This window comes from Sardina pilchardus, chromosome 18 (genome assembly GCF_963854185.1).
Source record: "Sardina pilchardus chromosome 18, fSarPil1.1, whole genome shotgun sequence".
In the NCBI taxonomy this organism is placed as follows: domain Eukaryota; kingdom Metazoa; phylum Chordata; class Actinopteri; order Clupeiformes; family Clupeidae; genus Sardina; species Sardina pilchardus.
In genome coordinates, this window is record NC_085011.1 from 3,194,913 (window position 1) to 3,221,078 (window position 26,166).

The 26,166-nt window shown below is 41.6% G+C and overlaps 2 protein-coding genes, 1 long non-coding RNA gene and 8 other non-coding genes across 12 annotated transcripts; 10 read left to right on the top strand and 1 right to left on the bottom strand.

Annotated features, from left to right (window-relative positions):
- The first annotated feature begins 1,409 nt into the window (after nt 1-1,409).
- On the top strand, nt 1,410-3,022 carry LOC134064385 (uncharacterized). The gene is made up of 2 exons (XM_062520304.1): nt 1,410-2,133; nt 2,739-3,022. Exons 1-2 carry the CDS (start codon nt 1,410-1,412, stop codon nt 3,020-3,022), a joined length of 1,008 nt encoding a protein of 335 aa, XP_062376288.1.
- A 3,543-nt stretch (nt 3,023-6,565) lies between these two features.
- Nucleotides 6,566-7,957, bottom strand: LOC134064386 (cerebellin-1-like). The gene is made up of 3 exons (XM_062520305.1): nt 7,600-7,957; nt 6,994-7,125; nt 6,566-6,908 (listed from the first exon to the last, which is right to left on the bottom strand). Exons 1-3 carry the CDS (start codon nt 7,955-7,957, stop codon nt 6,628-6,630), a joined length of 771 nt encoding a protein of 256 aa, XP_062376289.1. The 3' UTR covers nt 6,566-6,627.
- An 8,201-nt stretch (nt 7,958-16,158) lies between these two features.
- Nucleotides 16,159-18,325, top strand: LOC134064468 (uncharacterized). 2 transcript variants are annotated; one of them, XR_009936303.1, is made up of 4 exons: nt 16,159-16,303; nt 17,549-17,662; nt 17,826-17,907; nt 18,139-18,325. It is a non-coding gene; the product is annotated as an uncharacterized LOC134064468 (long non-coding RNA). The 2 variants fall into 2 exon arrangements; XR_009936302.1 differs by lacking the exon at nt 16,159-16,303 and having other exon boundaries at nt 16,732-17,662.
- Nucleotides 18,326-22,987: 4,662 nt separating this feature from the next.
- On the top strand, nt 22,988-23,059 carry trnaq-uug (transfer RNA glutamine (anticodon UUG)). The gene has a single exon. It is a non-coding gene; the product is annotated as a tRNA-Gln (tRNA).
- Nucleotides 23,060-23,291: 232 nt separating this feature from the next.
- On the top strand, nt 23,292-23,363 carry trnaq-uug (transfer RNA glutamine (anticodon UUG)). The gene has a single exon. It is a non-coding gene; the product is annotated as a tRNA-Gln (tRNA).
- Nucleotides 23,364-23,595: 232 nt separating this feature from the next.
- trnaq-uug (transfer RNA glutamine (anticodon UUG)) lies at nt 23,596-23,667 on the top strand. The gene has a single exon. It is a non-coding gene; the product is annotated as a tRNA-Gln (tRNA).
- A 232-nt stretch (nt 23,668-23,899) lies between these two features.
- trnaq-uug (transfer RNA glutamine (anticodon UUG)) lies at nt 23,900-23,971 on the top strand. Its single transcript has one exon. It is a non-coding gene; the product is annotated as a tRNA-Gln (tRNA).
- Nucleotides 23,972-24,203: 232 nt separating this feature from the next.
- Nucleotides 24,204-24,275, top strand: trnaq-uug (transfer RNA glutamine (anticodon UUG)). The gene has a single exon. It is a non-coding gene; the product is annotated as a tRNA-Gln (tRNA).
- Nucleotides 24,276-24,507: 232 nt separating this feature from the next.
- trnaq-uug (transfer RNA glutamine (anticodon UUG)) lies at nt 24,508-24,579 on the top strand. Its single transcript has one exon. It is a non-coding gene; the product is annotated as a tRNA-Gln (tRNA).
- A 232-nt stretch (nt 24,580-24,811) lies between these two features.
- trnaq-uug (transfer RNA glutamine (anticodon UUG)) lies at nt 24,812-24,883 on the top strand. The gene has a single exon. It is a non-coding gene; the product is annotated as a tRNA-Gln (tRNA).
- An 839-nt stretch (nt 24,884-25,722) lies between these two features.
- On the top strand, nt 25,723-25,794 carry trnaq-uug (transfer RNA glutamine (anticodon UUG)). Its single transcript has one exon. It is a non-coding gene; the product is annotated as a tRNA-Gln (tRNA).
- Nucleotides 25,795-26,166: the final 372 nt, after the last annotated feature.

The following is a 26,166-nucleotide window of genomic DNA, read 5'->3' on the forward strand; positions in this document are numbered from 1 at the left end:
GCCTTTTCCAACAGCCCTTTCAGCGTGTTTTCGATGTTCTGCCCCTGTGATGTCCATGTCCTGGAGTAGCTGGGACATTGAGCAGCTGATAAAGCCCCATGAAAGCCCAACTAGTGTTATACTAGAGAAGACACCAGCTGTCCAGCCAGCCTTCCTGCACTCAGTGTCCAGGTCCACTTACTTCGCTCTCTACCACTAGGTGAGGTGAGCTCCAGTTCCACACACCCCCCTTGGCACCTTGGCACTTCAACCTTCGGACGTTTTTGATGCACGTGTTGCACGATGCACGTGATGCAAAAACCCAGTGTCCCATTCCAGAATCAGCAGCCCTTTACAACAAGGAAACATGGGCAATATCACTCACATACACGCTTTCATTTATGAGTGTAAGACTGATGCATTTGCCTTTGATCTTAGTAAAACAGCAGATATGAGCTTTATTGACTCCTTATCACCTGCCTTTTCATAACCAACCAGTGACACATGTAAACACAAACAGCACAAGAGGAGACTGAAACATAAATGATACAGCCATGCTCACAACTTTCACTTTGCTGGGCTGCAGTAGGCTATACTGTGTTGTTATTGATTGAATTATGCTCTACATATCCATCTTCATACATTAACTGTAACAAGTTTGACCCTTAAATGGTCCAAGCCATGTTTCTCACCCTGCCCTGATTGTCATTAATAAACAGAGATAAATTAGTTAACAGACTGATAAGAACATGTCCCATGATTACTCATACCTAAATTTATCAATAGAAAAAAAAACAAGCGGATGTTTTATGTGTCTACTGGATCTGTAGTCAGTCTCATCCACATGTAGTTTCAAACTTGTGTTTCTCACGCAATCCTTACACATGGTATGCTGAGCATTGATACTCCGCACTGCACTTCTACTTTGATGAGACAGAAGTCTCTAAAAATGATCTTCAATTCAGTTGATATTAATATCTCTCAAGAAGATCCATGTCAAGGCATCAGGCCGGATCCACTCACAAAGATTCAGATCAGGCAGATCAGGCTTTGATAGGCTAAATGTGTGTACAATGTTGCCTGAGCTCATCAGTGGGACCTTAGCCAAAGTAGCGTTGCAATGATTACTAAAGTTTAGATAATCTTCTTCCGTAGAGGGTTGAAGATACTTATCTGGCAATATGGTATGATTTTTGATGACATTAGCACAACTTTGACCAATAACACACCTGAGCTGCTTTCAACAACATGGCACATGACCTACTGTACATATCACGTGTGCATCCTTTATGACTTTGTTTGTTTGATGAATGCATGTCCCAAGGACACCACTTGGAAATATGTAGCCAGGTCACAGTATATATGTCTGAGAGCAAGAGCAATAAGAATCAGTACACATGAGCAAGACAGAAGAATTGTCCAGTTTCATCATGAAGACTTGTGGAGCTCTACTGGTGCTGCTGTGCTGCTGTTTGGCTGAGACACAGCTTAGAGGAGACACCATCAGTGACAATGACATCACTCAACAGGGCCATTATGGTGAAGCAGAGACCAGAGAAAATGAGATTATGGGTGCAGGACAGAGAACTGAAGATGCAGACACAGCCTCCACCCAACAAACCTGCCAGCCTGACATCCACACTGTGCTGAGAGAGATGAGCGCTCTGGTGGTGGAGCAGAGAGTGGAGCTCAGACACACTAAGACACATGTGGAGGCTTTGGAGAAGAAAGCAGAGACTATGGAGACCAGACTGAGGGCCAGTGAGAAGACAGCTGAGGAGCAGAGAGTGGAGCTCAGATACACTAAGACACAAATGGAGGCCAGATTGACTGCTAGTGAAAGTAAGGCAGAGACTATGGAGACCAGATTGAGAGCCAGTGAGAAGGCAGTCGAGGAGCAGAGAGCTGTAATTAAGGAGCTAAAGGAGAAACAGGAGGAGCAGGCAGCAGCTGTGAGAGCCGTAGGAGGCAGTGTGAACATCACGGGGAGTCAGGTGGAGGAGCTGAGGAGGGAGAGAGAGCAGAGGAGGGTGTCCTTCTCTGCCTCACTGCTGGCATCTGGTGCTGGAAATACAGGACCCTTTTCAGTTGCAACTCCCCTGGTCTACAGACACATCTTCACTAACATTGGAAACGCCTATAACCCAAACACAGGTAGCCTACTACAGGAATGAGCCATTCTCAAGGTCTAATGTGTGTACCACTAAATCAAGATACAATATTATGTATATAATTAAATGATCTAGTGTAGCACTTACAGTATACTGTGGGTTGTTGCATGGATTGCTATGCTGTTTCTCATAGTGATTGAAAGTTGGTGTTTTGAGGTGAAAATGACATGCCAGACAAACATGCAAACGTTAGCCATTTTTGTCAGTGTTTCTTGCCCACCAGGTATCAATGGTCATATAACGGCAAAGTATGAATTGTGATGCAATGTTTAAAATGCTGATTATTTTTTTGGCCGTATCACACTTATTATATTAATTTGCCAAACTCATTGTTTAAATGAACTGTCATATTGCATCAGAGCTAGCCTAAAAGATTTGACAGATTTTTTCACAGATTTTTTCACAAGTCGCACCCTGACTAGGTTGTCTTGTCAGTCCGATCGAGATTGCGCAAAAGAAACTCAAAAAAAGAGGGATGGTATCAATTTTGGTATCAATTTTGATCCTTGTAACTAGTGTTGATGTGTGTTCTTAAATCTCTCTTCCCCTTCTCTTTCCTTCTGTCATTTAACTGTGTCTCTGTCACAGGCGTCTTTACAGCTCCAGTCAGAGGGGTCTACCACTTTGTCATCTTTGTCGACGGTGTTGGTCATGCATCTACATGGACTGGCGTCTCTCTTCATAAAAACGGGGAGCATGTTGTCATTACACACACTCAGCAGCCACACTACAGAGTGACCTCCTCTAATGCAGCCTCTCTGCTGCTGGAGGTGGGAGATGTGGTCTACGTGAAGCTGTGGCCAGGGTCGTGGGTAATGGACAATCAGAACCACCACACCACCTTCTCTGGCCACCTGCTCTTCCCCATGTGATCACGTCAGCAATGTTCTAGAACAGAACACCTGCACACATGGATGTTTCTGACACACAGACACATTTGGGTCATTGAGCATTAAAGCCGGCACCCACCGGACACATACGTAGCGCCGTGATGCTACGAGACGAAGAAAATTAGAACCCCATTGTTTTTAATGGAGAAAATCCCACTAGAAATGTCTTCCGCGCAGGGTTAGAAAACTGTTCTAAAATCCTGTGCGTCAAGCCCACACCGCTGAACACCGTGTCCAGTGGGTGCCGGCCCTTACTCTGCAATGCCATTTTTTGAATAGCATTTATTGTTATTATGTTCTAACAAATGTTTGCTTTGTTTTATGTTTGACAATTTCAAGAAAAGACAGAATTTTCATGTAGAGAATAGGCTTCTAGAACAAGAGGGGGGTAGTCTATTCACTGTCCTGGCGATGAGATTAAATATTAAATATCTGCAAACAGTGATCATCTAGGCTCCATGTTCATTGGCACATGCTATTTTTTATTTCTTTTTTTTTTCGTATTGCACATTATTGAGAAAAAGGTGTATTAATCTAGACTTTATTATTGAAAAACACAAACAAGTGTCAAAAGTACTGTACGCTCATGATTCGTTCCAAAATACGCTTTAGCGTGTAGTAGACTAACGAGTTGCTGCATGGAGAGGACCGAAAAAGTTATCATCCTTACGTTTGTTTGATGACTCAGTTCTGAAGGATTTACAGTAGTGCATAATTGGAATGTTTTGACACACACACACACACACACACACACACACACACACATACACACACACACAAACATGCACACACAAACACATACAGGTCTTTCTTGCATCGGTATCACTTAAAGCTGAGCCACTGCCAGTATCAGCAATGGCATGTTACTCAATTATGAGATCACTTTAAACAGTCAGGCCACACAAGTACATAAACACAGCGCATCATTTACAGCCTAGTTAACCCTGTTTTGGCAGCGTTGTGTGGGTCATTGTTATGGGTTGATGAAGCGCTCAAAAGCACCATCTACAGGCCAATGTGTGTACAGTACAGTCACTAAATGTACACATAAATTCATTTATTTTACAGCCCCTCATAGATGACATTCCACAAAACTTGGTATACTCCCAGAGGATGTCAGGTTAACCATACATGACATTTGGTGCAGTTCATAGCATTTCATCTGAAGATAGGGGTGATTAAAGCAATATAATATTGCATTTTATTTTTTTACCATGGGGGTGCAAATCACAAATTACTGGTTATAAGCAAAGTCGATGCAGGCTCTTGAGACTAATATACCATAAATATTTTATCATCCTTGGTGTCACGGTTCAGGTAGTTGTGGTATTTAGGAAGGGGGTAGAGTGGCCCCCGGGGACCAAACATTTTTTTCTGTAAAAGTCTACTGGGGCTACTGTACATGCCAACCAAGTTTCATGTGCCCCGGTGTTACAGTGTCCTGGGAATTGTTGACCAAAAATTCAGGAAGTAGATGGAAAAAATAAATAAATAAATAACAGGAGCTTAAAGTCCTTTGGAGGATTCTTGAATCCAGTGTTGCACTTAAGCTGGGGATCTTACTGGTTAGAGACTTTGAAGCAGTATACCGTAATTTCCCGACTATTAGCCGCTTGTACACCTTGGAAACATGTTGACAGTGATGTATCTCAGCTGATCACCTGTGATTGGATCATTAAAAAACAAACGTGAACAGGCCAAAAGATGCAAACATTTTTTTGCAATTGTATTGTTCCATTGATTATCTTTCCTCCTGTCCTGTCCAGGTCATGACCTGTCCTTGTCTCCATGACCTTTTCCTGACCTCTCCTAGTTTCCATGACCTCTCCTACAATCCATCATCTAGTATTCATGACCTTCTAGCCTCTATGACCTCTACATTACCTTTCCATCACCTCTCCTAGTTTACACCATCAGCTCTCCTAATCCTCTCCTAGTCTCCATGACCTCTTCTGGTCTTCACGACCTTTCTTCGTCTGCACGGTGTTCTCTTTGTCCCAGGCATCTTCACGGCTCCAGTGAGAGGAGTGTACCAGTTCCGCTACCACATCTTTGCTAGTGGTACCCACGGAGCGGGAGCCGACCTTTATTCCCATTTAGGCTAAATATTTTATGTTGACTTGTGTTGACAATCCTGACATCTTTGAACAGACAACAACCTCTAGAACTAAGTTATTTTCCTCCTACACCTCAGCGGATATCCTAACTCATGGGTGGGCCGTCTTGGTCACTAACCTTACACCTCTAACACAGGTGTATGACACAGACACCTTCATCACTTACATCACAGACACATACAATTGTGCTACCTCTATGATATTACTGTGGGCTGGGCTTTGATTCACCTGTGTGTCAGTACTGTATGGTTTTATTCCCCTCTGTGTCAACACTGTAGGAGTTTGATTTAGACTCAGCTGTTTCTAACTTGGAATGTATGTCTCGCCATGGACCTTTTATCTCTGAGTGTGGCCAACAGTCATGGAGTGATTCAAAATGCAAGTGTGTTTGTGTGTGTTTCTGTGTCTACTGTAAAAAATGTCTTTCTCCAATCATAAACACAGTAGGTCCAACAACATTTTATTTTAGATGTGAAAATTAGATTGCACAATTTTACTGGCAGTTTTTAATTAGCTCCAAGCACCCAAAGCTCTTTATAATCATGCCTTACATTCACCCACAAACACACACACACCAATGTCTCTGATGAAGACGTAACATAACGTCGAAACGTTAGTCTCTTGATGTTGGCACCTTAAATAAATATTTAAAAATCTTAACTTCTGAGTTGCTCCGGTGAACCTCTTTTATCTCTACTAAGTTGTCCTCTCCCGTTGACGCACCAGAGTTACCCAGGAGCGCGGAGGACTTTTTGTTTTTTTTACACACACACCAATGTCAGAGGCTGCCATGCAAGGCCACCACCTGCTCATCGGGAGCACTGGGGTTCAGTGTCTTGATCAAGGGCACTTCAGCAGGGTCAGGAGGAGTTGGGCTCGAACCAGCCACCTTCCTATTGCTGGAAGACGCCTCTACCTCCTGAGCCACTGCTGCCCACATGATGTCTGGATCACTGATCTATAAAGAATACCTGGATAGCGCATCTACGTCAAAATTCTGAAGGCTCAGTGCGGCGGCCATTATGGGACCACTTGCCATAGGAATGCATAGACAGTAAAAGACAGTAAAAGAATGCCGTTCTGCAACAATGGAATTGGAACACCACACCGCCATTATGGGACCACTCGGGACAGTTCCATTGGCTTCATTGTTGATGGGTCAGTAACAGATTCTATCCAGGTATTCTTTATAGATCCGTGGTCTGGATGAACATGTTCTATATAAAAAGACTTGTGAAACAGCGTATGATAAGGAGGAACGACCATACAGTGCAGATCCCTTCTGGAATATGCACAGTGAAAGCAAAAGCCAACTAGCAAGTGAATGTGAATTACCAAACTTTTAACTTCTGATTCATTGATTGATTGGATGAATAGATTGACTGTATGTGTGTATGTACTGTATTTCTCTCTTGGTTCAACAACACTTCCTAAATGGTCAGCTGACTGCCTGCAGTGTGTGTGTGTGAGTTAGACCTGGAATAGCAGGTGTCCTCTGAAGGTGCTGTGATGGTGTGCGTTGTCTATTATCCTCTGATTGGCAGGCAGGTATATATCCACCACATCTCCCACCTCCAGTAGCAGACTCACACCGTTTGAGGCATTTATGGAATGATCGTCTCCACCAGTGTACGCTGTCACAAGCCTCTCCCTGTTCCTACGGAGTTGAGCTCCAATTGAAATAGGGCCGCCATCTCCATAGACGTAAAAATTAAAATCATAAACTCCCTTCACCGGTGCTGTGAAGAATCCTGAGGGAGAGATGAACTGCAGGTCACACACACACACACAAACTACTGATGACACAGATGTATGATATTTTAAAATCACATTTACCTGTGTGGAGGTTGTATAAATTGCCTAAGTTGGTGATGACGTGTTTGTAGACCAGGGTTGCCCCAGTATTGAAGGGCCCCGTGTATCTGTTTGTGTCTATCTCCAGGGAGACTGCAAAAGCAATTTTTCTTCCTATGCACCAAAAACCACAATGATGCGTTTAATGCTGTCCAAAGTATATATATATATATATATATATATATATATATATACATGTAAATATATATATATATATATTTTTTATGTTAGAAATTATTAGTGCATTATCAACGTTTTTCATTTAATTTGTCTATTAAGTATTTTGTTGCCTATGGAATAAGGTGACCAGATGTCTGAGACCACAAACGGGGACTGTCCCCTGAAACCGGGGACGTCTGGTCACCCTACTATGAAATGGACACACACACACACACACACACACACACACACACACACACACACACACACACATACACACACACACACACACAGGTATACAGAGAGATACAGGGAGAAAAACAAGCAAATCAAATACCCAGAGCAAAAGTGTATTATGTAACATATTTGAAACTAAGTGCACACAATAAATAATAAATAGTGATATGAGCAGAATCAGATTTATCTCACCTTCGTTGTCACTCATAAGCTGCTTTAGCTGTTCTCTCTGCTCCTCTACCGTCTTCTCACTGGCTCTCAGTCTGGCCTCAATGGCGTCCATTTGTGTCTTGGTGTATCTGAGCTCCACTCTCTGCTCCGCCACCAGAGCGCTCATCTCTATCAGCAGAGTGTGGATGTCAGGCTGGCAGGTTTGCTGGTTGCAGACTGTGGCTGCAGTTTCAGTTCTGTCTCCCTCATTTTCTCTGGTCTCTGCTTCACCATAGTGGCCCTGGTGAGTGATGTCATTGTCACTGATGGTGTCTCCTGTAAGCTGTGTCTCAGCCAAACAGCAGCACGGCAGCACCAGTAGAGCTCCACAAGTCTTCATGATGAAACTGGACAATTCTTCTGTCTTCTTTTGTGTACTGATTCTTATTGCTGTAGCTCTCAGACATATATACTGTGACCTGGCTACATATTACCAAGTGGTGTCCTTGGGACATGCAGATATTCATAGGACAAACACAGTCGTAAATGATTGAGCTGCTGTTTTACTAGATCAAAGGCTTCCAAGATGAAATGCCAGTCTTGCAGTACACTCATAAATGAAGGTGTGCATGTGAGTTATATTGTCTATGTTTCCTTGTTGTTTAGTAAAGAGCTGCTGATTCCGGGACGGGGCGCTGAGTTGTTTGTTAAACACGTGCATCATAAACGTGCCAAGGTCGAAGTGTCAAGGTGACAATGGGGTATGTGGCACTCTGGGTGCTTGAGCTCCTGCTGTTTCTCCGGAAGTGATTAAATGGCGTCTCTGTGCTTTGTAGATGGTGTTACAAACACAGCTTCTCCACCTGCCACCTTGTGAGCTTTGGATTCACTGCCTGATCCGAGGGTCGCACAAATAAACAGACACACACACACACACACACACACATAAAGAAAATAAGCGTTTTGTATTTGACAGACCACAATAACATCTCAGAATGTCATTCGTGGTGTAGTGAAGGGAGAGAACGTCAGCAAATCTAACCTTTAACCTGGGTCTTTGGGGTACCAAACCTGCAGCTTAATTGCAATGCCAAGGAGTTAAGCTCGGTGGTATGGCAATCAGAGTGCACACGTAAGGGATAACGGCCGACGAGGTGACAATTTGGTTGACAATGAGGTTTAGAACTAATTAAAATTATGGTGAGGTGTAGATTTAGAACTCTGACAATGTGCTCAACACCCTTATATTTAGAATATCATTTTATCACAGTTGCCCCTTGTGTAGTGTTTATTTCCTTTTGTAATGTAAACGTTTACATCGCTAAAACTGTCTTGATTGTAGAGCTACTTTCTGCCATATATCAACTAATTTCTAAACTTGCAGGACAAACTGCCGTTTGGTGCTCTATGCAGGTTCAGGTATTTTTGGCTACTGTAGAGCTACCTCAGTCGCAATATATTTATATTTTACTCTGCTGTTGTAAATAGCAACTTCTCATGGTTAATCCCCCTTGTACACAATGAAAATGCTTATGTTGTGGAGATGAAGTAGGCTGGGCAAACCCTGCCTGATCTGCCGGCGATTTGAATTCAGGCTGGATACTTGCCTATCTATCTCTCCTGCTTTCTGGCCGCATCTTCTGGGTCCAATCACAAACTAGATTATCCAAAAGGTGCATCTGATTGTTGGTCTGATTGGTTGAAGGACAATCCGAAAGTGTCGAGAATCATTTGAATCCTCATTGATCAGGCCTCTTGTGCAGTAGAAATAAAGTGCTGACTCCCCAGAATAATGTTCAATCTTAAACGTTTGGTTTTTCACTGGATAGGATCATACCTCCCCTGAGCTAATGAAAAATGTATATTAATAATCACCTTGATTAGTTGCTAGTTTGACATTTTTTATTGTTCTTGAACTATCTTGACAGACTAGTAGGCTGTAGCTCAGAGTGGAATCGGGAAATGATTTAATTATTTGGCCCACTTCATATCCAACTTCAGGAGGAGGTCATATGAAATCGATCAATCTGCATTTGTTTAAATCAATTATTTTTTCTCAAATTAATTGATCAAAATTGATGTGATATTTTAACAGCCTTAGTTTTTACACTCATGTAAAGGCAATCAAAATGCGTAATACACAAAATGTGAAATCGGATGAATATTACTGTATAATATGCAACTCATATTACTGTATAATATGCAACTCATATTACTGTATAATATGCAACTCAACTCATATTACTGTATAATATGCAACTCATTACTGTATAATATGCAACTCAAGAATTCTCCATTCTGATAAGTCAACCATCATGATATTTGGAGGTCCATCATTACAAAGATAACTGACCTTTAAGTTGTGCCTTTGACTGTTTCATTAACATAACAGCTATGGAGGACTTGTTAACCTATGTGTGTTCCCTTCCCTCTCTTTGTCCAGGTATATTCACAGCTCCAGTCTGAGGTATCTACCTCTTTTTATTTTGCCCTTCATGGCCACGGCTATTACTCCATCCCCAATGCCGTCTCTCTGCGTAGAAATGGTTACAGTCTACACATGGTGCCAGCAGGCTAGCTACAGTGTCAACCCCTCCAATGGTGTTTCCCTGCTGCTGGAGGTGGGAGATCACGTCTACCTGGTGCTGATGCGCGGCGCACGTGTGTTTGATAACAGGAACTGTCACACCACTTTCACAGTGTGAAGGAACCAATGATCGATGCAAAACCTGATACATCGATACAGCCACATCTATTGACCAGCTACTATAGACTATTCAGTGAAAGGAAATCTGGCTTGTATTGATTACTTCAGCTCTATTGTAAATGAATGACTTACATCATTCAGTGATGTTGTGTTTTTGGCTTATACTTTTGTACTTGTTTTTCACTCTTGTCCTGAAAGATGCCCTCTGTGTTGTTACCCAGTGTATTGCTTCCTTTCTTTACTATGCCTTGCCTCCTGGGATATAGCCCGGGATTGCGACTCCCTGTTGCTTTGTTTAAGAGTCTGCCACTTAAGAGTCTGCAACATCACACTTCATTTGTATATAATATGTTATAAGTATGTCTAAAAGCATCAAATAAATAATTTTCACAACTGCTGTAATATACTTTACCCACTAGAGGGAGCTGTGATGCTGTGGTGAATAATACAAATATTCACATCATCTTGAGGCTTTGTGGTGAATATATACAGCATATGCTGGGATTAAGAGGTAGGTAAACGTATGGAAATGTGATTTGATCCAGGGGGTAGGCAAGGAGGTGTCCAGGGGATAAAGTGTGTACGAGTGGTGTAGTCCACATGATATGCAGGACTACACAGTATACAAACTTAAAAAGAATCACCGTCTCAGTATACCCACTTAAAAAGCATCACCATCTCAGTATACTTAAAATAGGCAAGTATACGTATAAATATTTGGGATTGATCACAGTATACCCACTACAGCTAACCACTACATCACAGTATATCCACTACAGCTAACTAGACTACACCACTGGTTTGTACATAGAACAGTATCCTCGTTTCTACAGTATCAGAGAAGGCTAATCCATCTGAAAGTCCAGGGTCTGCCCTGTAGAAGTTGGCTGGAGAAGGTTTGTGGTCAAGTAAAGTCAGGTCAACTTTGTATAGTGCATTTCACACAAAGAGGTCATCATGCTTTACACAAACACAAGCAAACAGGAATAGCTAATAGGAGCATAGAAGGGCAATAGTCAAATAATAGTTTAAAAATGAAAGAATGAAAATTGAAAATACCAAGGTACACACAAGGTCATAGTAGGCCTACATACTGTAAGTGCCTAAAAAGTGTTTAAAAATAAAAATGACAACAAACAACAGAGAATGATTATACTAATCAAGCACTCAGTGAAGTTAATGCCCATGATGTTGAAGGACCGGGGAATAAGGCCATTATAAAGTTACGTAAGGGATAATGTATAGAAAACTGGTAATTATTGGGAAAATAAGTAGGCCTACCGACAGGGCGAACCGGACCCCGACGCAAAGACGTTGCGTGGCAACGCGTGGCAACGTCTTACTAGCTAGCTTCAATGAAATTCCATTGCAATAGCTGAACAGACTTTATGTGGAGTGATATCAAAGATCCGCTTTAACCATCTCTGGTGATATGAGAGACCTGAATTAGAAACACAAACTCTGTTGCCATTGACAGCGGTCATTATTTTTTTTCAGAGGTCCTCTAGTCAGAAATAATGACCAGTAGAACTTTAGGAAATCCCATTCAAGTCAATGGAGCATTCTACTTGCATTGTCAAGAGCCGTATAATAAATTAAATAATAATGGCTATCGATCAAAAGAAGAGACACCACATGGGCACCAGTTCAACACCGGCCATAACATGTATTTTTATCGCCCCCCTCAGGTGAAGCACAGCCTTACATACCTAAGTTCTATACTCATGAGTGAGGTTACTTTTGAAAGTCAACACTCGAGCTGACTGGGTCATCCTTCCTGTGACCATCTCATGGAGTCATGTAACATAGGGGACACAGGTGAACAGAAAATATCCCTTCACAACACTGTTAACACTTATCTAATCAAATCTAACCAAGTCGTAATATTCTTATATCAAGATAAAAATATATATATTTTTTTAAAAAATAAAAAAAAACTTTTTGCAAATTAAGACATCTCATCCTGAAAACAAGCTAATTCTGCCAGTGTGTTTGTGTTGTCAATTTGTCTTAAAATAAGTCAGAGTCTTCCTAAATTGACTCAAAAGTGTCTTTCGACAGAGCGCTAGGTACAGTAAGTCTTTTCATACTAAAAACAATACCAAATAGATTGATGATTTTAATTTAATATAATATTAATAACACTTGGCTTTATTTCATTGTTTTGCAGTGCAGGACCAGATCTGCGTCCATACCTCACTTCAGAGTGGAGGGGATGAAGGCTGACACCAAAGAAGGAGGCCGCCCATTGCATAATGACTATGAAGCCTTCACCCCAACTGCTTGACTCAAAAAATAAAATCTAACCAAGTGTTATTCATACAAAAAAAAATCTATTATGTATTATTTTTAGTATGGAGAGACTTACCTAGTGTTCTCTCGAAAGATAATTTTGACTTAATCTAAGAAGACTTTGATTTATTTTAAGTCAAGTCTTAACAAGACAGATTTACTCAATACACTGACAGAGAAATGTACTTGTTTTCAGGATGAGACATCTTAAAAGAAGTCAAAATTTCAAAAGTCAAATGATTTTATGAGAAAGTGCTTGGTAAGTCTTTGATCTTGATATAAAATAATTGATTAGATATGCAGTTTTTGCAGTGTGCTGTGCAATCACTTATCACAACATTTAATCCATAATTTCCATTGAATGTTTTGAGTGCCGAGTTGGTTCTATCATTACTTGGATGGTCTACCAAGGTAGTTTATTCTAGCGATAGTTGGTTGGACTTTCCCAAATCAAGATATTTTCGTTGACATGTGGGTTTGTGGTTCTATGTCGAATAAACATGTATGCTGCAAATTATTTGATTCTGATCAAGATAAAAAAAAAAAACAACAACAACTTAGATTTAGAAGTGTTAGATCATTTATCTTGTTAAAAGTGCATTTTCAAGTGTTCAACTTTACACTATAGCCTAATCTTAAATCAGGCACAGCCTTATCTTTCGTCTCAAATAGGCATGAAATCTTAAAATAAGGTAAATAACTTTTTAAAAAAAGGATCTTTTACATCTCTTCCCCAAATTCTCATCAAAATAAAGCTTGTTTTAAGATTCAGTAGCAAGAAAATTTGCCTTATATGAGAACATTAACAAAGGCATTTATGGTAAACATTCTCAATCAAGTATTGTAACTGAATGGATGATGAATGTGCAAAGATATGTCTCTGCCTTTGTGATCTGAAATAGCTACACATTTGCCAAAAAGAAGACAGAGTTTGTTTAATTGTAAAACATACGCTTTTTTAAAACATCTAAAATAAAGTCTTGTTGGATCTCATTTGTTTTAAAATATAATAAAAATGACAATCCAACCAATTAGTAAGGGTGAACCGAGTTTGCAATTGGTCCCTGCAGATTTGTAACTGAAGCAGGCCTACAAAAAAAATATATAGCCGGCCTAACAGGTAGGCCTACAGGAGCTGCAGGGCTAAATTAAACAACCAGCAGATTGGGCTGGGTTTGCCCAATAGGCTGCCTCAGCAACACTGTTTCCATACCAATCTGTTATATTCCCAGTAATAATACTTTCAGTGGCTGTGGCTCTGTAAAAGTTCTTAAAGCCATGTATTAATGTTACTCTGCAATTGTAAAGTTGAATCTAATATATGATCGAATCATGCTCCCCGTGCATGCACCCCTTCTGGCTCCACTTGTTGAACCAATCAGATGAGCCTTGGGGTGCTGTCTTCCGCAGCTAAGGTGCTCAGTGGCGGGAACAGAGAAACAGCAGATAGGGGATGGTTAGCCTACATGGCCTCTGCAGAATGGATTATTGTGTTGGACTGGATAATCATCTTGTACTGTTACATTGTGTGTGCGTTCACGTAAGTGTTGTTGCATTCGTTTGTTGTTGCACACTCTAATATAATTGCCAGCGGTTTTTTCATTGTAGCCTAAATGCTTTTGCTACAACCTTTTTACAGTCTATGGCTACAGAGTGCTTGTTTAACCCCTGCAGTAGGCTACGAATGCAAATTGTATAGACTTTATCGTCATTGTGCAGAGTGAAATGTGTGTAGTTTATTTATTCTCGCGGTTATGTTATAACTAAGCTTTGTTAGTTTACAAGTGACTACTTTTGACACATGCGATGTTAGTGTGTAGAAACAGAAACAGTTATTAGGCTACTTTCTTTCTGTGTTTCATTATGCACTTCTTGAATGGTTGTTGCTAGCCTTCCCAGATAGCAAACTTCATTGATTTAAAGTTGAAAATTGGTCAGATTGGTTGATGTTTGGTTGAATTTAAAAAGTCAACATCAATTCAATGTTTAAGTGTAATCATAATTTCAACGTTGAAAAACTGGCGTTGAATCAACATTGCTTAAAGGTTGGGTTTCCCATGATTTAAAGTTAAAGGCCAAAGTTCATTTTAAACACTACTTTTGATGAATGGGTACATAAAACACTCAATATATGAATATCATTTAAGAAAAAATCTCAAGATGTTGCTAAAGAACAGTTTTTGTCGTTTTTGGTATTTGATGGAATTTTAACGTAATTCGGTTGATGATGACAGGTTGGGGACAGTTGAGCCTGCGCTTACTAATTTGAATGTATTCTATGGAAATCGCAGTTACACTTTCAACATAAAGTTTGTATATTTAGACTTCGAATTTCGTCACATAATTTATATCACAGCTACCTAAGAGTTTACCAAATATAACGTCGTTGTCCGATTTCAATTTAATACATTTTTCTGAATTTGGGGAGATCTTGTTATGGAGGCTATTTTTTCCATTTATTCCTATAGGAAAAGTTGTGTCATAGGCATAGCCTACACTTTCATAAAGTTTGTATATTTACACTTCAAATTTCGTTACACCATTTATATCATATCCACCCTTAGGTTTAACAAAAATATAAATGTTGTCCAATTTTATTTTAATGCATTTTTCGGAATTTGAGAGGTCCCGTTATGAGGGTAGGCGAAACTAACTGCAGTTCAAATGGCATCGCGATTAGCAGTTAGCGATTAGCGATTAGCATTTCGCTACAGTGGTTTTAACTTTGCTGAGGCTGTGTTAATAGGCTACTGATCGCAACTGCTGTTATGAAGACAGTTTGGAGCCTGGCAGACGTGAAGGCAGTGAAAGGTAATTAAATGCATGGCCCAAGCGGAATGAGTGGAGATACGTCCTGTGTTGCTGATATCGTTTCGTAACTAATTGAGCTCAAGCTACCATAGATAATAGGACAGTCAGTGAATGAAAGTCAACGTTGGGTTTATATCTAGTGACAGTGGTGATGTCGTTAGTTTGAATAAGTACAGTAAACTTAGTCAAAAGATCTAAAAATATAAAGCATCATGGTAGCTTTGCTTTGGTCTAGCCTACTTGCCACCTGTGATCCCCCTGTTGCAAGCCGTCGATTAGGCAGTGCTGTTGAATGTAAACTATGGTGGTGGACTGCGTTTTGATCGATGGTCAGGCCACCCTGGACCAGCAAATGTGACGTGATTTTTCTATGTCTATATATATAGGATATCTATATCTATGTATTTACCTATTTATCTATAATCTGAACTTTTTACCGCTGAGCACTGTCTTGCCCATTTCTCTTTACTCCTCTCTCATGTCATTGTCAAATGTCAATCAATCTAAAGAGGGCTTGTTCGGTGGTCCCCAACGTGACGCAATAGAGTTCATTGAGGGGGAAAGAAGAATCATTGCAAACCTCTGTAAAATAGTATACTTTTGCGTGTTATATTCCGTTTTGTGACACCCAACAACATCAAATACAATGGATAACAATTTAGATGAGTAGTACCAACAAGCTAATAATGCAAATTTGTTGGAAAATGAACCTTGCAATACGGGCTTTAAGCATTTCATCAACATTGTTTCAATGTCAATGTTCCGAAGGTATGGGCCAAAGATTCTAGAATAGAGCTTTGGTACGCGCTTTAATCAACCATCCAATCAGCAAGCAGCATTTTATTTGAATTTTCTCCCAGAGGAGCTGGATCCTCTCGCTGCAGTGCAAACGTTAAGAGAAGAAGACGTAGAAGTATCAGCTTAACATTTGTAAAGGTAAGTTCGACATTTCTCATTTTTTATCGGTCACTATTGAGAAACTAAACTAGAAAAAGTTGTTAAATGGGTTATTCCAAGATGTAGTTCGACCGTGTTGGTGAAATAACTGAATTTGGTGTTCGTTAGTGCTAACATCATTATGCTAGTGAGTTAGATTAGCTAGCTATTATGTTAATATTCGTTTTTAGACTTGAAGTTGGAAAGGTTGCTATTGATTCACGGTTAAATTGTTATCGATACGTGGATGGTTAGTCTAGTGTTGGTTGGTTGGTTACCATTAACAGGTAGTGCTACATCCATTTTGAAGATTGGAGCACCAGAACTAACTGCTAACCGTTAGCTTCGTAGCAGCTAATAGCTAGCAGAACTCCAGCCCCTGCCGTGACCCAGCTTTCCCGAAGGGAGCTCTCAACACTGGGACCGTTGATCCGCTGAGCTCGGTAGCGAGAGTGCTATGAATATTACCGACACACGTAAAAGAATGATCTGCATATGCGTTGGCGACTCTGGTCGTAGGTGTGACCCACTGTTTCACTGACTAATCAGAAAACCATCGTCAAATATTGCCTTTCAAACAATTTCAAACCATTTACTCGTCAGCCAGCGCTTCTGCTGCCCAAACTTCTAAAACTTAGGCAATCATTTTTCACTGCTAGCAATCCTCGTGGGTCGTGGAGGGCTCGTCAGTCAGCTCTTCCCATATGGAAAATATAGAAAGAACTTATATGCCAGCAATGTGTTTTATATACAAAACGTGTATGGTTTACTCTTGAAAGTGGCCCCTTTCTCGTTTTCCTCATACAACGTCATATAGCTGCTAGTCCTTACAGGTTACAATGTTTTATGTTTCAGGTTACACAGATTTAGCAAGGATCTTATAATGGTTTCACTGGCATATAAACCTGATATGAGTAAATCATAAACGTTTTGTATATAAAACACATTGCTGGCATATACGTTTTTCTATATCTTTTCCGTATGGGTTTTGCTCACAACAATTCTCATTTTGGTAGATTGTGGTCGTCTTAAATATCCATATAATGTCATGTCTCATGACCGGTCTCATTGACAGTGGTCTTCTGTCACCACTGTATCCCCAAATTATTGTTTCTATCTTTTTGTTGCATAGCTACAGCTCACTTCATCATCCTAGGTATGCCACAGCTTCCCCCCCCACACACCTCTCCATTTGAAACTCCAAATATATGCCTAAAGTGTCCCCTCTTCTTTCTCCTTGTGCAGATGTCCTGGCTCTCAACAAAGGCACCAGACAGGATTGTTTTTTCTCTTGCATAAGCACTTCCTGATGTCCACTACACTCTTTTCTCAATCTTCTCCAGTCTTTTGCAAACTGTGGTAAGTATCCCCAAATTCTTGTTTCTATCTTTTTGTTATATAACTTCTACATATCACCTCACCTCATCATCCTAGGTTTGCCACAGCGATATCTTTCTCCCTCTCTCTATTTGAAACTCCACATGTATGCCAAAAGTGTTCCCTCTTCTTTTTCCTTATGCAGATGTTCAGATGTCCTATAAGCCTGACTTCCTGATGTCCACTACACTCCGTTCTCAACCTTCTCCGGTCTTCTGCAAACTGTGGTAAGTATCCCTTCATTTGTTGCACAACTTCATCAAACTTTATTCTTTTTAGCTCATTCCTTTTTTTTTAAGACATCTCTGCCCGAGTACTTTTCCTTTTTTATTTTACTTTGTTACTGCTCTTACTCCTCCCATCCGTTTGTCCATGGAAGTAATTATTTGACTTAGAAACTCTCTAAATCTCATTACTTGACACGTGTGTTTTCTGTGCTCTCTCCTTTTAATAATCAGAATGCCTCCTTGTGTTGGATTCATGATGTTCACCATACTGCACGGCCTACTTTTTTCTTCGCAAGCTATGGAAAGAAACTCTGTTCAGCTCATGAAACGGACTGTTCACATTTTTTGACTTTTGTGGAGGAAGCAGGGTATCCTGGTAATTTTATTTTGCAGCTACTATGCTCTCGTATATAGGCCCAACAAAATGAGAAATCTGAACTGGCAAAGCTGCTCTATATGCATCACAGGTCGATATTGTTGACCTTCACAAATCAGTTTCAGTTGTACATTTAGATAATTCCAAATATTGATGTCAACACACTGCTGTTCTTATACCTAATAATAACTTTGAGTTAGTCATGGCAAAATGTATGCAAAATATGTGATGGTTGACTTCAGAGTAAGCACTCATGTTTGACACATTGAACTTGTAGTAGAGTTGTTTGCATTAATTGAACAGGCCATCTTTGTTTTTTTGTATGTGAAGGTCATTAACAAGGAATAAAATGATTGTTTTCATATTAAACACCTTTGTTATTCATTTTGCTTAGTGAGACTTGAGACAAATGTTAAGCCAACTTGAATTCATGGTTATTATGGCAATGGTATGTTTGGTGAACTGTGCTTTTTTTTTTTATTACTGAAAATCTTCATTTTTACTGTTCAAAGCGCAGTTTGTTGCACTGTATTTATTACGGACATGTTAGGCCAGCCGATACAACCTTTACCGGCAGCTGGTTCCAGAACCTCACTGCGTAAGTTAAAGTGTTACGTTGTCCCGGTAACGCGATTTCCTGTTCTAAACAAACGACCTGCATGTGGCATTTTCTATCGCCTCACCGTGTTGTTTATTTCAAAATGAAAATAAATTAATTTGAAACGGTAAAAATCACTACCATGTCGAGGCGTTTATGTATGCTTCTGGTGTTCTGTAGCCTACACCAGAAGCATACATACATGCCTCGACATGGTAGTGACTTTGACCACTTAAAATTAATTTATTTTCATTTTGAAATAAACAACACGAAAATGCCACTTTCTTGTCGTTCGTTTAGAACAGCAAATCGCGTTACCGGGACAACGTAACACTTCAACTTACGCAGTGAGGTTCTGGAACCAGCTGCCGGTAAAGCATGTTTATGACCGTTTTCAATGTTGAATCAACCAAATTTCAATATAAGTACCATTGAATGATGACTGAATCAGTGTTGAATCAACGTTTGATTATCATTGAAATTTCAATGTAATTTCAACGGCAATCACATCTGGTTGAATCAACGTTGAATCCACGTTTTAGTTGATTGAAATGGTGATGTTGTTTCAACGGCAATCTCATCGAGCGCTTTCAATGTGGAAACAACCTCGGAGTTCAATGCAGATTCAACGAATCCTTTCAACGTTGATTCAATGCCATTTTGCTATCTGGGTTCTGTCAGGTTGCTGCTATGCTCATTTGGTTTAGCCTCCTGTAAGCCTTCAGTAGCCTATCCATCTGTGTATGTTTGTTATTAGGATGCATATTAAAAAGGTAGCATACACTATGCAAAATGTTAGCCTTAATATAACTATTCTTAAGCCACTTTGATGGTTAACGACCTTGTAATAGGTGAATCGTTCACCTAGCATAGCTATACAACACAGCTGCAGCGAGTTGACGAATAATCAGCCATGCAACTCCAAGATAGCGGCCCAAAGAGATCTCGAGAAAATCGCGGAACATTACCTTGTCATTAATAGCTCTTTGGAGATGTTGTTATTCCTTCACCTCCACAACAAAATCATTGTCATGGTGTACAGGTTTTTTTTTTTTTTCATTATTATTATTTTTTACAGAATCTATTAGACTAGGGGCACCTCTTTAAGATTTACGAGGGTGCCCGGTGATATCCCTTGGGCAATTTTATATTTTAAGCCTTTCTTGTCCAATGTGTTGAATATAAGGCGGATATAGCACCCATGGATGAGTTTCCTCTCTCACTCTGAGACACCAAACTTTTTATACCTTATACCTAACCATGTTTAGAAGGTTTTTACAGAGGGGTTTGTTAATATATTATTCTTAGCCTGATTTACATAACATTTGACATGGCGAAAATGTATGTTTTTAAAGGCTGGTATAGTATTTTCTGATTTACTGAATAACTAAACGAGATATCCATAATTCCCTCTCTAAAATAGGCTACTTTTCATCTCTTATGTCAACAATATGAAAAGAAAACAATTGAAACATTATCCAATGTTCAGATTTGATCTTTTTAAGTTTATGCAAATCAGCACATATTTAATTGCATTATACCTAATTTGCATATTCAAACATTACATTTCAGAAAACGTATTTTTCATATTGATCTAAGTAATCAACTGGTGAAGTTTCATGGTGATATCTGCTTGGTTTTTTTTTTTTACCTTATTCACCTGCAGTATATCTGCCTTATATTCAACACATTGGATAATTAAAGGCTTAATATATGAAATTGCCCAAGAGACATCACCGGGCACCCTCTTAAATCTTAAAGACTAGGGTACCCCTAGTCTGCTAGATTCTGTAAAAAAAATAAAAGATAATTTTCACATATTGAATTTATTGCCATTTTCAGAGGCAGAGGGGAAATGACTCAAGATACCTATGATTGGATTTTTTTTAATTCAACAGGAAAATGTGCTTCTATTCACTTAGTTTCACTAATGAATGTGAAGGAGCCAATAATACTGCAAGTTGAACAAAAAGGATTGTTCACCACGATGCTTAAAATTACTTGAAGATTCAAAGAACCATTAGTGATACATAGTATTTAAGATTTATGCATGTTTAGTCTACAAACACCTGTGATTTTTGTCAGATGTTTTTGAGAGGTTCACTTTCCCAATTTAGCTGAAATTGGGTGATTTCACACGGAATGACCCCAGTGAGCAAATTAACTTGATATTAGGCACTATTGTGTTGCTAATGTGTGTGTGAGGAGAAAAGACTAGGTTAGGGACTAGAAGCATGCCTTGTGCACATGCACGTTACTTCAAAAGTACACAGCCATACATAAAAGTAGGCAATACTAATAATTAAGTATTGTGAAATTTATTACAATAATATTATAATATTATAGTTATCGCGATTCGTTTGTAGTATCAGTGCATGGTGCAACATTAACTGATATGCATACAGTATGTGTGTCTGAGTGAATGAGAAGCATGCACCAACATTGTGATTATTGGCAAAATGCTATATTTAAAGTCAATATTACATTACATTTAGCAGACATAGTATGATATATGCAGTTAATGTATTATGACATAGAGTCAATTTATTATTACCATTACAGTATGTTGAATGTGTTGCGTGTCTTGATAACAAATGCACCATTGTATACATGTCGTTGCAAACGGAAGTTCGAGAGGAATGTGACAAAACTTTGCCACGCCTTCACTTCCTATAAAACCGCTTGCTTAGTCAAGGCCCACCTGCCGGTGCTACTGTAGCGTTTGTTCTCGCTCGCAACCCACCACCTCCTCGTTCGCCTCCCGTTCGACTCCTATTCGCCTCCTATTCGCCTCCTATCTCACTTATGACGGGGGTGCTCGCAGAGATCTTACCAAATGCTGTCAGCACAGCCTATTTGGTGTGATCCAGTGGGGCACTTCAGGACCCCGGCTCAGCGACCTTGCCCAACATGCTATCTCCGCTAACTATGATCGCTACTTAAATTACAATATTCTCATAGCTCAGATCCAGTCTGGTCCCCTTATTCGTGCCGCAATTATCCGTCGTCTGGCATCTTGCCTGGCCCGCGCAGCAGGTCAGACACGATCTCACATTAAGCTTCACGGGTGCCCGCGGTCATCACTCCTGGCTGACGCCTCCCAGTTATCGCCTGCCGCGATCCCATGATGCACTTCACAGTCACGAGCGGTAATGCCAGCGCAGAGCTACCGTGCTCACGAGAAGCTCGTCAGGACCCTGACTAGTGACCCTACACCAAGCACTCCCACATTTATTTATCTGGCAAATTTCGGATAGTGAAACTCTTGAACTGTAGAGAAAATGAAGGCGGTGTGATCCACGGCACCTACAGCCCTACACCCTGGGGGGCATCTTTAAAATAATGCTTTTTAAATGTCATAGTTGCTTGCTGAGGAAATGAATTAATTTTATTGAATCTTTTTTATTCTTAGGATCTTATAAAGAAAAAAGCCATCACAATATTGTCATCATTTTGCATTGTTCCAGAGACCCAACAGAGACCCAGAGAACCTGATGCCGCATCTGTCTGGCTCAGACCAGGAGCAGCCTTTCTCGTGCTGGACGGACACATGGTCTCCAGCCTTGAGATTAGCAATGACAGTGGCTCTCAACAGTTGAACCCTTGGAGACCTGAGAGTGACAAAGTGTTGACCCGGATGTACATGCGGTTGTAACTATTATCTCTGCAACTCTGAAAATCCGCAAAGAACTGGTAGACGCCGCTGACAGGGGCCACAAAGTGGCCAGTGTTACGCTGATAGCCATCCCCCAGATTCAAATGAACGTTACTGAAGCGGACGCTGTCCTCGTAGCCGTGTATCGTAGAAGAATGTGAAACGTAGAAGGCCACCACGAGCTCTGTGGAGGACGATGGGGAACATGACATTGCAGTGAGGTAAGATGCTGTATTTGCACACACAGAATGTGGCTCATCTATACAATTCAGATGTGTAAATCACATATGTGTGTTGGGGGGGGGGGGGGGGGGGTGCTATTCTTTTTACTTCTAAGCAGTTTTGCCCTTTAAAACTCAACAAAAAAAGCCCCCTCACAATTCAGTTAACAGTTAATATATTCAGCAAAGCACATTCAGAATGCATCCAAACAAAACATTCAACAAAACATGGTTCCATGGAGTAATGGTTAGCACTCTGGACTTTGAATCCAGTGATCCGAGTTAGAATCTCGGTGGAACCTTCCGTGCTCTCTTGCCGCCAGGGCTAGACTACGATCTCCCTCGCTTGCCATGAGGTTAGACATCCTCTGGCCTTTGTGGCGCACGCTTTTTATCCTCAGGACTTGTCGTTGTCCCTCTGCCAACGGCTAGAGTGGCGTTTTGTATCTTTCGGCCATAACTCCCCGGCAGTCTCAGCATTGGTGGTTCAGTGGTAGAATTCACGCCGATTCCTGCCAAAGTTAGAGAGCAGGTGGTTCCATGGTGTAATGGTTAGCACTCTGGACTTTGAATCCAGCGATCCGAGTTCAAATCTCGGTGGAACCTTCCCTGCTCTCTTGTCGCCAGGGCTACACTACGATCTCCCTCGCTTGCCATGATTTTGGACGTCCTCTGGCCTTTGTGGCGCACTCATTTTATCCTCAGGACTTGTCTTTGTCCCTCTGCCAACGGCTAGAGTGACGTTTTGTCACTTTCTGCCAAAACTCCCCCTTAGTCGCAATATTGGTGGTTCAGTGGTAGAATTCTTTCCGATTCCTGCCAAAGATGGTGAGCAGGTGGTTCCATGGTGTAATGGTTAGCACTCTGGACTTTGAATCCAGCGATCCGAGTTCAAATCTCGGTGGAACCTTCCCCGCTCTCTTGTCTCCAGGGCTACACTACAATCTCCCTCGCTTGCCATGAGGTTGGACGTCCTCTGGCCTTTGTGGCGCACTCATTTTATCCTCAGGACTTGTCTTTGTCCCTCTGCCAAAGGCTATAGTGACGTTTTGTCACTTTCTGCAAAAACTCCCCCGCAGTCGCAGTATTGGTGATTCAGTGGTAGAATTCTTTCCGATTCCTGCAAAAGAAGGTGAGCAGGTGGTTCCATGGTGTAATGGTTAGCACTCTGGACTTTGAATCCAGCGATCCGAGTTCGAATCTCGGTGGAACCTTCTGCCCTCTCTTGCCGCCAGGGCTAGACTACGATCACCCTCGCTTGCCATGAGGTTGGACGTCCTCTGGCCTTTGTGGCGCACTCATTTTATCCTCAGGACTTGTCTTTGTCCCTCTGCCAACGGCTATAGTGACGTTTTGTCACTTTCTGCAAAAACTCCCCCGCAGTCGCAGTATTGGTGGTTCAGTGGTAGAATTCTTTCCGATTCCTGCAAAAGAAGGTGAGCAGGTGGTTCCATGGTGTAATGGTTAGCACTCTGGACTTTGAATCCAGCGATCCGAGTTCGAATCTCGGTGGAACCTTCTGCCCTCTCTTGCCGCCAGGGCTAGACTACGATCACCCTCGCTTGCCATGAGGTTGGACGTCCTCTGGCCTTTGTGGCGCACGCTTTTTATCCTCAGCACTTGTCTTTGTCCCTCTGCCAACGGCTAGAGTGGCGTTTTGTATCTTTCGGCCATAAATCCCCGGCAGTCGCAGCATTGGTGGTTCAGTGGTAGAATTCTCACCGATTCCTGCCAAAGTTATTGCGCAGGTGGTTCCATGGTGTAATGGTTAGCACTCTGGACTTTGAATCCAGCGATCCGAGTTCAAATCTCGATGGAACCTTCCCCGCTCTCTTGTCGCCAGGGCTACACTACGATCTCCCTCGCTTGCCACGAGGTTGGACGTCCTCTGGCCTTTGTGGCGCACTCTTTTTATCCTCAGGACTTGTCTTTGTCCCGTTGCCAACGGCTAGAGTGGCGTTTTGTCACTTTCGGCCATAACTCCCCAGCAGTCTCAGCATTGGTGGTTCAGTAGTAGAAATCTCACCGATTCCTGCCAAATGCTGTGAGCTGGTGGTTCCATGGTGTAATGGTTAGCACTCTGGACTTTGAATCCAGCGATCCGAGTTCGAATCTCGGTGGAACCTTCCCCGCTCTCTTGTCTCCAGGGCTACACTACAATCTCCCTCGCTTGCCATGAGGTTGGACGTCCTCTGGCCTTTGTGGCGCATGCTTTTTATCCTCAGCACTTGTCTTTGTCCCTCTGCCAACGGCTAGAGTGGCGTTTTGTCACTTTCGGCCATAACTCCCCCGCAGTCGCAGCATTGGTGGTTCAGTGGTAGAATTCTCTCCGATTCCTGCCAAAGATGGTGAGCAGGTGGTTCCATGGTGTAATGGTTAGCACTCTGCACTTTGAATCCATCGATCCGAGTTCAAATTTCGGTGGAACCTTCCGCGCTCTCTTGCCGCCAGGGCTAGACTACGATCTCCCTCGCTTGCCATGAGGTTGGACGTGTTCTGGCCTTTGTGGCGCACTCTTTTTATCCTCAGGACTTGTCTTTGTCCGTCTGCCAACGGCTAGAGTGGCGTTTTGTCACTTTCGGCCATAACTCCCCAGCAGTCTCAGCATTGGTGGTTCAGTGGTAGAAATCTCACCGATTCCTGCCAAATATGGTGAGCTGGTGGTCTATGGTGTAATGGTTAGCACTCTGGACTTTGAATCCAGCGATCCAAGTTCAAATCTCGGTGGAACCTTCCCCGCTCTCTTGTCGCCAGGGCTACACTACGATCTCCCTCGCTTGCCATGAGGTTGGACGTCCTCTGGCCTTTGTGGTGCACTCATTTTATCCTCAGGACTTGTGTTTGTCCCTCTGCCAACGGCTAGAGTGACGTTTTGTCACTTTCTGCAAAAACTCCCCCGCAGTCGCAGAATTGGTGGTTCAGTGGTAGAATTCTTTCCGATTCCTGCAAAAGATGGTGAGCAGGTGGTTCCATGGTGTAATGGTTAGCACTCTGGACTTTGAATCCAGCGATCCGAGTTCGAATCTCGGTGGAACCTTCCGCCCTCTCTTGCCGCCAGGGCTAGACTACGATCACCCTCGCTTGCCATGAGGTTGGACGTCCTCTGGCCTTTGTGGCGCACGCTTTTTATCCTCAGCACTTGTCTTTGTCCCTCTGCCAACGGCTAGAGTGGCGTTTTGTATCTTTCGGCCATAAATCCCCGGCAGTCGCAGCATTGGTGGTTCAGTGGTAGAATTCTCACCGATTCCTGCCAAAGTTATTGCGCAGGTGGTTCCATGGTGTAATGGTTAGAACTCTGGACTTTGAATCCAGCGATCCGAGTTCAAATCTCGTTGGAACCTTCCCCGTTCTCTTGTCGCCAGGGCTACTCTTCGATCTCCCTCGCTTGCCATGAGGTTGGACGTCCTCT

Bases quoted from the DNA above. Each gene is read 5' to 3' on its own strand.
- LOC134064385 (XM_062520304.1), top strand. From the start codon at position 1,410: ATGAAGACTTGTGGAGCTCTACTGGTGCTGCTGTGCTGCTGTTTGGCT. The intron at 2,134-2,738 runs GTAGCCTACTAC...TCTCTGTCACAG, and splicing joins CGCCTATAACCCAAACACAG to GCGTCTTTACAGCTCCAGTC.
- LOC134064386 (XM_062520305.1), bottom strand. From the start codon at position 7,957: ATGAAGACTTGTGGAGCTCTACTGGTGCTGCCGTGCTGCTGTTTGGCT. The intron at 7,126-7,599 runs GTGAGATAAATC...TTTGGTGCATAG, and splicing joins GCTTATGAGTGACAACGAAG to GAAGAAAAATTGCTTTTGCA. The intron at 6,909-6,993 runs GTAAATGTGATT...TCTCTCCCTCAG, and splicing joins TTTATACAACCTCCACACAG to GATTCTTCACAGCACCGGTG.